General features: G+C 41.0%; 1 protein-coding gene across 1 annotated transcript; it reads right to left on the bottom strand.

The window, feature by feature from the left end:
* Nucleotides 1-4259: 4259 nt before the first annotated feature.
* Nucleotides 4260-9965, bottom strand: TRIML1 (tripartite motif family like 1). The gene is given in 7 exon segments (XM_024760031.1): nucleotides 4260-4810; nucleotides 6136-6233; nucleotides 6405-6427; nucleotides 7457-7480; nucleotides 7482-7688; nucleotides 9222-9317; nucleotides 9558-9965. Coding segments are annotated over 7 exon segments (1407 nt in total).
* Between the last annotated feature and the right edge of the window lie 612 nt (nucleotides 9966-10577).

Genomic DNA, 10577 nt, shown 5'->3' with positions numbered 1-10577 from the left:
AAAGGGACAGGGGTGAGGCTGACAAAAATTCATCATGCACCATGGATTATTTGTTTCTCGGTGTTCTCACCTAATTATCACAATGAGTGGTATTTCCCAAATTTTTGAGAAGAGGAAAAGTAAGGCTATGAGACTTACAACAACTTGCAGAAGTTGAAACACTACTTTGTGGTGAAGTTCAGTCCTCCAGCCAAGGGCTGCCTGATTTCAAAGCCCAAGCACTGTTCCCCAGTTCCTCCCAGGACTGGGTTTTTTTGGCATACATACAGTGCTTCTGGCAAGACCACAGGGCAGAGGAAAACGTGTTCACTTGTCTTAAAGCTGTGTGTCTGCAGCTTCAGTGTGGAAATGCCAGTGAGTAAGACATCCTGGACTCCCTGTAGTACACATTAAACTTTTGTAGCGGGATGTATGACCTTCAGACATGTGCCCGCAGGATCCACAGGCAGCTTTCCAACCTGCAGAGAGATACTTGGGGAATAATTAGAAATGTACCCAGAGGTTTATGTACATATACATTCATCACAGTGTCGTTTATAATAACTACAAATGGAAAACAATTTAAAATGTCCCACAGTAGGGGAATTATTAAGTAAATTAGGGACACTCATATGATAAAATATTACTCCCATTAGGAATTATATTTTCCAAAACAATTACTTTTAATACACGATCCTATATTATTTCTGGATGCTGGAAGATGGAAAAACAGCTGTAAAGAACATTACAAGACTAATTGGGAATTCTTTAATTAGACTATTTATTAGATATCATTAAATAATATTTATTGAATGTATATTTATTTATTTTTTGCGATATGCGGGCCTCTCACTGTTGTGGCCTCTCCCGTTGCAGAGCACAGGCTCCGGACGCGCAGGCTCAGCGGCCGTGGCTCACGGGCCCAGCCGCTCTGCGGCATGTGGGATCTCCCCAGACCGGGGCACGAACCCGCGTCCCCTGCATCGGCAGGCGGACTCTCAACCACTGTGCCACCAGGGAAGCCCTGAATATATTTTTTTATATAATAAATGTAATTTAACAAAATGTACTAATTCTTAGACAATACGTATGTATTTAAAGATAAAAAAGCTGTATTTTCAAGAAATATCTAATGATGAGAAGGAAGTTCACAATATATATAATTTAAGGTAATTAATTTTCATTTTGCTTAAAATATACATAGAAAAAAAATTAGAAAGATACACACCAAAACATAACATTGGTTATATGTGTAGTGAGATTACATCCAACTTTTATTTTATTTTTTGTACATTTCCACATTTTTCTTTTTTCCTACTGTGACCTATTATATTTTGTTCCCACTCCTCCAAGGTATAAGCACAGGGAGAAATCTAAGACTAGGGAGAGGCTGATTGGGCACATCATTGAGTTAAATTAGTGCAGGAGGGCCTTGTAAAGTAATCCAAGGTAAGATAAGGTACCAATAAGCTCAAAGAATAACAGGTCAAAATTATGTCATGGGAGGGGGAGGGATAACTAGAGCAGGAGGGTCGATAAAGACCTGATTTGAAGAATGGAGTTTTATTGGTAAATCAGATTTCAGGGCAAGATATGTATATTTTATTTTTAAGGTACTCTAAGGAAAACAAAGAAAAAATTTTTAAAGGTAATCAAACTGCAGTCCTGCATGGAATCCTATGTGATGTCCTCCAACCTCAAGACCAGACTGTCCCCTCTCCTCCAGCCAGCTGTGGAGAGGTTGGGAAGGAAATGGCAATGATTCTGGATTCCATTTGGTAATGTTCACTACAAGAGGCTACCAGTGACTTGCTATCTCCTGGGGAAATTGTCCATTCAGGAAAGGGTGGAAGAGAGAGATTTGGGAAGGAGAGGGGGAGTTAATGGGGGGATAAAAGGGATAGCTTGAGTGATGGTTAGCAGGTTCCTTGTGGGACACCATTCATGTTGAAGGGAATGTCTTCGTCAAATGTTCTGTCTGAAGCAGTGAGACCCACACCCTTGAACAGTGCAAGGGGATGCATTTGCCAAGCAAGGGAGCACTTCTTTTAATGTTTCATTCTGGCCACTCTTGCTCCCATCCTTACCACCACGTCTGCTTGGCTGGGAATTTGTATCTAGGAACCCTGGGTGAAAATTTTCTTGCACCTTTTACATAGTTATTTATGCAAACCCAGAAGAGTAAGAATAATATAGATTTAATCTTCCCCCCGCACTCAATCAGTGGCAGTCCCAGTGTAGATAATCATGCAGCCAAGATCCACTCAGGATGACTTTCCCAGAGGGAAAAAATATGCTGGTCTCCTCGGCAATACCGACCCCTCTGGGACAAAGAGAATAAATAAATAAATAAATAAATAAATAAATAAATATAAGGGCTATCACCAGGATTATACTACAGTTAAATGTAATGTACACTAAATTAAAATGTATTACTTTTATATTCATTTATCAAAATTTTTAAAAATTCAATTTTTTTTAGTAATTGATGACAATATATTCAAATATGCTTGGTGTTTGCTATTTATAATTTACTTCTTAGTTTTTGAGATGATAAATCAAGAAATAAGGGCAGCCCTGGTGGCGCAGTGGTTGAGAGTCCGCCTGCTGATGCAGGGGACACGGGTTCGTGCCCCGGTCCGGGAAGATCCCACATGCAGCGGAGCGGCTGGGCCTGTGAGCCATGGCCACTGAGCCTGCGCATCCGGAGCCCATGCTCCGCAACGGGAGAGGCCACAACAGTGAGAGGCCTGCGTACCGCAAAAAAAAAAAAGAAAAAGAAAAAAAAGAAATAAAATTCAGTAAAATGAAAAATGGGAAGCAGCCACAAATTATCTGAAAAGGATGTGACTGGCTCACCTCCTCCACAATTCTCTGAGTATATGTGATGTCAGGGTGAAAATGCAAGTAGGGAACTCAAAGAACAGAAGAGGGCATTATCTGGGATTTAAAGTCTAGTTCATGTCTGCTCCCTACCTTTGAGGGCACAAGATTAAAATGTATAAGGTTGAAAGACAAAGCAGATCTAGATTAATGAGAAGGGTGAACAGAGACCCTAAAGTAAACCCAGTTACTGACCTCCTTCTATGATTTTCTATTGATGATTAAGAGGTTCAGTTATCAACTTTTCCTTACTTCTCCTCTAATTTACAAACTAAAACCTGTGATCAATTTTTTCTTAATAATTTTGCAGTCACGCATGGGTTAAATCCATCAGTTTTCTTGTCAGAGACTGAAAATACTGACGCTAACTTATCTGAGTAGGAAGAGGAGGGGAAGGGGTGCCCTCTGTGACTGGTGACATCCTGCAAATGAGAGCAAGAAGGAAGAAATTAAAGAAAAAGAAAAAAAAAAACCTGTAAGGACAGAGCACTAAGAATGGGGAGCCTGAGTAAGACCAGCCAAAAGAAGCATCTTCGCTCAGTCACTACCCCCTTCCTAAACCCTGGCATGTTGGGATAAAGAGTAGGCTTGATCTGGTCTTACAGAGATGAAAAGCCTTCTGCTCATAGCAAATAGCAAAAGCTCAGAAAATAACCTTATATAAAACTCAAAAAGTCACTTGGCATCCACAGCCTTGAAACATTTATTGGCTAGGGACTTTGCTCTGTCATCTTTGAACATATTAACAAACAACAAAAGGTTCCATCCTCTTGTGAATATGGTAACACGAATGCCACGATGATATTCACACATATCTTTGTAGTGTCTGAACACATAAGTCTTCCTGAGTACAAATACTCCAGACCCCATGAGATGGGAAGAAAATCGACTTTTCAGAGGAGGCTGAGTCATGAGTGAAAAGGAGAACCCATACCTCCAGTCCCCTGGAGGAGCTAGGATTGCCCCGGCACACAGAGCTTTGCACGTAGGACAAAGACACATGCAAATAATAAAGTTTTTTAGAGTCAAATAAATAAATACACTTGAAGAAAAATGACATATATTTATAAAACTGGCCTATGAAAATGGGATTCTGGTCAATAGGAACTAGTTCTATCTCTCCATTTTCAGTGATCAGCACATACAGGGGGCAGTCTAGATAATGAATTTGGTTAAAGACACAGGATATGATCAGCTTTCTCCTATTGGTATTAGAAGTTGATTGTCCAATTTGGCTGTTCATTGGGGGCTCAAGTTAATGGAAATTCTTGGGGGTTGGGGGTGGGCTTTCCTTTCAGATCACCTGATGTTAATACTGTCAATGCATTAATCATCCTAATTAATAGTCACCTGTTGGTCTTAGACCTCATTCTCAGAGAAGGCTGAGGGAGCCTCCCTCAGACATGGTTATTCAGTGAGCAGATGGTAAGAGGGCCTGTGTTTGCCCCTTCATTTGGGAAACAAGGGGAGATGATGGGCCTGAGAGCCTCTTGGAAAGAGGCTGGAGGGAAACTGTAGATAAGGGACTCGTCTGTCACATTGTAGAATGCTATGTGTCTGGACTCATAGTCTAAGAAAACACCAACCTTATGCACTGGCTCTCTAACATGTTGGCCTTTCAAAGGTGATGAGACCCAAAGACTACAATCATCTCCAATTTTTAAGCCTGTAAGTGAGAAGAGGTCCCCTGGAGGCTTGGGGAGATTCCCCTTTCTGCTCACTGAGTCCTTGCAGATGCCCACCTCCCACTCAGTCTTGTTGCCCACTTCCACCTCCCAGTAGTGTCTCCCGCAGGTGAAGATCTGAGCACCCAGCACCGTTGCAGATTGGTCAAATCTTTCGGGGTTGTCAGGCAACTGCTGTCGGGTTCCTCCATGTTTCACACTTTTCAGATCCTCAGACAAGACAAGAATGGCGTTGGCCGTGGCTGGATCTAGAGTTATATCCACTGCAAGAGGGAAAAAGAATGAATCCTCATTTGCATTCTAGAAAACCCTCTTATGTACGTGGAATTGAAATTAAGGTCTTACTATCTAGTCCTATTTTTTAAAACTTAATTTAGGTGAATGTGGTGGGTAGTGTCTCGGAGCCCCTTTTAGTGTTTTACAAAACACAAGAGAGTGAATCTCTAAAAGGAAACGAAAGAGAGTCATGTCAAGAGTGATATTGGATCTCTGATAATGGAATGGAGGTAGTTCTGTTTATAAGACCGTTTTAGAACTAGGAGCTATTTATCCACACAGGTCATATCTTTTGTCATTTGTATTTTCTTTAGCCAAGGTTGGTTATGGTTCTTCAGTTGGGGTGGGAGAGAAATATAGTTATCACTTACTGAACTTCTACTTAGGTGCCAGGCATTTTCTGTACATTATCCCATTTAATTATGGCAAGTATTATTATCTTTTTTCCATTTTCATAAAAGAAAAAACTGAGGCTCATAAAGGTTAGGAAATGGGGCCAAGATGACAAAGTTACTGAGTGTTTGAATAGCAGCTCCTAATCAGCATTTTTCATTATGTCATGCTTAAGTGCAACTTCTTATGAGTTAGTGCAACCACCGGTGATCATTTGATGAAACACATTTTGAACCACTGAGAGAGCTCCTCTCCCAGACTCCTGGGAGGAACTTTCATTGATTATCCAGACAAGATCAGGCACCTCATCATACCATTTCATACTTTTATTTATAGATCAAATCCCAATCACTAATTCTCTGTTTAATATCATTCTCCTCAATCTCACTGTAAGTTCTACAGAAGCAAAGGCAAGTCTGTCTTCATCATTGTAAGTACACTCAGAGACTGATAGCACAGTACCTACTATAGCACATAGTAGGCACTTCTCCTATATCTGTTGAGTCCAAAGTCTATTAGGCCTTCTTCTGAAGGTCAGATTGTCAACAAGATAAAAGGTGAAAACTAATGCTGACCTCTCTAGATGTTAGCCAGCCTAAATATTTAGAGCATTTTAAAAGAACATTCTTTGAATGTTCCCTCACTGAGATTTAAGAGTTTAAATCAGCTTTTATCCTGACAAGAACAAAGGTAGAAATGCAGAAACCCCTGAGGAGGTATGTGTATGTGTGCATGTGCAAGGCAATGGGATGAACAAAACAACAATGAAAACAAAGGTAAGAGAAGAACTCAGACAGAAAACAAAACCAGATCAAACATCAATCAAGTCCCGGTGCTTCTGTCAGTTCCGGCAGGGATGGTCTGTGGCCCCCATTAACTCTGAAGACCCCTGGAGGTTCAAAGCATCAGGCTGACTTACTGCTAAATTTTCTTAGCATCTCTCTCATCCCAGTGATGTGGCACAGAGTCAGTTCCGTGGTGATGGCCTCTGGACACTGAAGCAAGAATGGCTCACTCCTACAGGAGGGCAGAGAGTCACTCAGTCTCCTCTGAGCAGACCGCATGACCTGCTCCAACTTGAGAATCCAGCTCATTTTGCCCCAACAGCATGGACACTCTCATCCACACTCTGATAACCTATTGCATCAACACCACACCCCAATAACTGAACACAGAATTGAAACCTACCTTTCCAGTATTCCTCTTACATCCTAAGGGTATAAAAGAAAGGTTAGTTTTTGTGCACTTTGATCACTAGCAAAGACTGAATCTGTTTTGGATACAGTCCTTTGCAAATTTTGCAGAATCCCCTTCCCGTGGCTCTAGAACACCTTGAGTGGGAGAGCATATGGTAGAAAAAACCCCAAACTTCTAGGGGTGAGCTCTTTTGAACGCGAGATGGTTCTCCCAATGACTAGAGATCTCTTTTTCTCATATTGTCACTTTGTTTAGAGAATCTATTGCTGAGAAAGGAGCCAAACTATTGGCTTCATTATCCAATGCCTCCAGGAGGTAGAGATAAGAAAGGAAAGTAGCCCAGTGAGAGCTGAAACTACACCTGTGTACAGTTGGACTGGGTTGTTGGGAAGGCACCAAATTAAATAGCATTCTGTGGAGCCAGTCTAGGAAAGAGACATGAAGCTGGAGACTGGAAGCTGGAACATAGCTTAGTTTAAGAAGGTCCCAGAGAATGCAGTAGTAGCCTAGGAAGGCAGTAGAGCAAAGATGGTGAGGATTTGGGGCTCAGTATACACAGAATACCTGGGTTCTATCACCTACTAGCTATTTGACAGGCAAACTATCTAACTGCCATAGGTCTGAATTATTAAACAATTGCTACTATTAACCCATTTTGTAGATAACAATCACCTGTTGTAAATATCATAATAGTATTTAACTTTGTCAGGTCTTTTTGAGGATGTAATTTAATGTGCCTAACACCTAGTAAATGTTCATTAAACTTAAATTTTTTATTTGGCAAAGCTGAGGTTGCAGCAAGGCAGGCGCAAAAAAAAAATTGGAGTCATCATTTGACTTGGTTCGGATGTATATTCCTCTGTGTTTTTCCTCCTCTTCAAGACTTTATTTATACTATATAGAACACTCATTCTTTAGGAAAACTTTTTGGGGGGGCAGAACTTAATTTTTCAGGTAAATAAGGAAAAGTTTATTTTGTATGACTTGAAATATGATAGGGGACTACATGTGTTTTCTTCCATGAATTTCTCCAATGTTCTTACCTCAAATGACTCTATGATCGAGTTTCTGACACATGGACTCTATCTGTCCAATTGTTTTGCTCAGGCTTTGAATTCGCTGGGTCAGCTTGATCTCATGGTCCCTCAGTCTCCTCAGGTTCTCTCTTTCCTCCGTTTCCAGTAGCTGGAGCTGCAGCTGCTCCTCCTCCTTCAGGAACTGGTGCATTTTTGCATATTCTGACACAACAACCTGTTTACAGGTCTTTGTCTCTTCCTGCCATCACGCATGTGTACACACACACACACACACACACGAACAATATAATAAAGTTAGTAACAGAAACACTTATGCAGATTTTTAATCCTTACAAAGTTCAAGAGTTCCATTGTGACAATTCTTGAAACCTGACACATAACACATACAGTCTATTGACTAGCTGGGTGGATAGTTTGATATTTTAGAAGATGTGTGTACTGTAGCTATAGTAGCAAAGAAAACCAAAATTTCTACTCCTAGGAGGCTGTCATTCTACTGGGAACAATGAAAAGTAAACAGTCAAGTAAAAATATAATAGATGGTGATCAGTACCATTATTTTTAAAAAGTAAAGCAAAATAGGGCTTCCCTGGTGGCGCAGTGGTTGGGAGTCCACCTGCCGATGCCGGGGACGCAGATTCGTGCCCCGGTCCGGGAAGATCCCACATGATGCGGAGTGGCTAGGCCCGTGAGCCATGGCCGCTGAGCCTGCGCGTCCGGACCCTGTGCTCCGCAACGGGAGAGGCCACAACAGTGAGAGGTCCGCGTACCACAGACACACAAAAAAAAGTAAAGCAAAATAAAGTAAGGAAAAAAATTAGGGGAGGGACTTCCCTGGTGGCGCAGCAGTTAAGACTTCGCGCTCCCAATGCAGGGGGCCCAGGTTCGATCCCTCATCAGGGAACTAGATCCCACATGCATGCTGCAGCTAAGAGTTTGCATGCCACAACTAAGGAGCCTGACAGCTGCAACTAAGGAGCCCACTGGCTGCAACTAAGGAGAACACGTGCCTCAATTAAGACCCAGTGCAACCAAAGAAATAAAACTTTTTAAAATAAATAAATAATAAATAAATAGATAAATAAATAGGGTAACTGCTTAGTTCTTTAAAAAAAAGGGGAAAAAACATGCATTCATTTATTCAACAAATATTTATTCAATGAAGTAAGCAATGGATCACATACTAGGACTAGAAATGATCATCACAAATACTCCCATGTAAGAACTCAAAGATTATTGGAATAATCAGATACACACTTATTTTTTTATTATTTAATAAAACATTTAATTCTGTGCTTTGCTAGACAGCTCAAATTCTGATCTGTGACTAACCTCAAGCTTTTGTTCAGGTGTTCTAATCCACACTACTATTTTGCTTTAATTTCCCTTTCTGTTTATTTCTTTTTTATCTGCCCTTTTTCCCCAAAAGGATTTGAGATGTTCCTTTTTCTGTCAACTTCCATTCTATGTTATATGTCTTTAACTTGTATATTTAATAATTATAATCAGAGCAGAAATAAAGGTAGCCATCATGTGGTATAGGTACACCAAGAAGGGAAAAATAAGCCAGCCTGGGGATGGGAGAATTTGAGATGAGTCTTGAGATTCCCAGATGGACAAGCAGAGGTGGGCAGCCCAAAGCAAGGATACTCCATGTTATAGGACTGGGACTGGAAAATTTTGTCATTTTCCCCTTGGTATTTCACGACATGTCCCTTTAGTCCTCCTCATAGAATCACATACAAGATGCAAAAGTGAACCAGATACTGACCTTACACAGTATCACTCTCTCCTTCTCATGGGTTAATATAACCTGAGTTTCATTTTTCTTTTTACGCAAAATATTTAGGATTTCCTGGAGTTTCTCCTGCAATAGAAACAAACTCTGTGGCAAATGAGCAGAGCACCAGGTCATGAAGGGGTCTTGAGGACCAGGTACAAGATGACTGAGACTCTTGATCAAAGGGTGAAGCAGGACCCACACCAAATTTGTGGTCTGGTGCCTGGAGATTAGCACCCATGAATGTCACCCATAGAAAATATTATGGGAATTAAGCGATGGAACCTGATTTGTGTTCTGAAATTTATATCAAGCAGCCAATCTTACTTTATGATGCTCCTCAGCCTCATTCGAGAGATTCATTCTGTTTATTCCATGACCTTGGGTTGAGGAATCCTTTACACCCTGCTCATCATCAGACAACACCTTAGCGGCAGCTAGCATTCTCTCATAGCTACCTTGGTTGCCCTCACTCTGCAGCACCCGGGATCTGAGCTGCTTGCTGATGCCAACCAGCTTCCCCAGATGCTCACTGGGCTGGAAATGTGGGATCTCCAAGGTCCTCCAGCACTCAGGACAAGATAAAGGAGTGTTATGTTCCTCCCAGCTTCTCAGGAGACACACCAGACAAAAGCTGTGCCAATACTCGGTGGTCACTGGGCCGGTGAAATAGTCCATGCAGATGAAACAGGTCAGTTCCTCCCTGAGATTCTCCATCAAATCTGCTGTAGACATTTTCTCAAAGGACATCAGAGCAAGGTCACGCCTTTATTCTACGATTAGAAAATCCTCCCTGAGAGTCTACTGTTTTGAGTAACAAGTGGGTAATCAGTTGCTATGGTGTTATTACATGAAATTCTTATTCTCCTCTGTGACTGATTTCACCAGTTGACACAAAGCCAATTATGACTTAATGTGGAACCTCTACATACTGGGTTCATCATCAACCCCAAACTTTTGAGGAATCTCATCGTAAAAGCAAGCCATGTGCTGGATACTGAGGATACTTGCTCCCAACAGTTGTCATTTCAAGAGTCGGTTACTGTATATGAATAACACCATGAAACCGTTGAAACACATTGGTTTTACGCTGGAGGTTTGGGTAATTTGGTGTAAGCCAATACAGAGATTTAAATTATGATGATCTCTGATAATATCTGAATTGGAATTTCCTCCAAATCTTTTAGAAAACTCCACTAATGGAATCTAGTTGAGAAACTGAAGGAAGAAAACTATAATATATATTTCTTCACTCATTAGGCCATTTTCTTTCTCTGACCAAAGCCTACAAACTTTGTGCTCCTTTATCAGATACTGTGTCCTTTTTTTTTTTTTTTTTTTTTTTTT

The sequence above is a fragment of the Neophocaena asiaeorientalis genome, unplaced genomic scaffold (genome assembly GCF_003031525.2).
Source record: "Neophocaena asiaeorientalis asiaeorientalis breed wild unplaced genomic scaffold, Neophocaena_asiaeorientalis_V1.1 scaffold521, whole genome shotgun sequence".
NCBI classification, from domain to species: domain Eukaryota; kingdom Metazoa; phylum Chordata; class Mammalia; order Artiodactyla; family Phocoenidae; genus Neophocaena; species Neophocaena asiaeorientalis.
The sequence above is the reverse complement of the archived record's forward strand: the minus strand, read 5'-3'. Positions and strand labels throughout refer to the sequence as shown.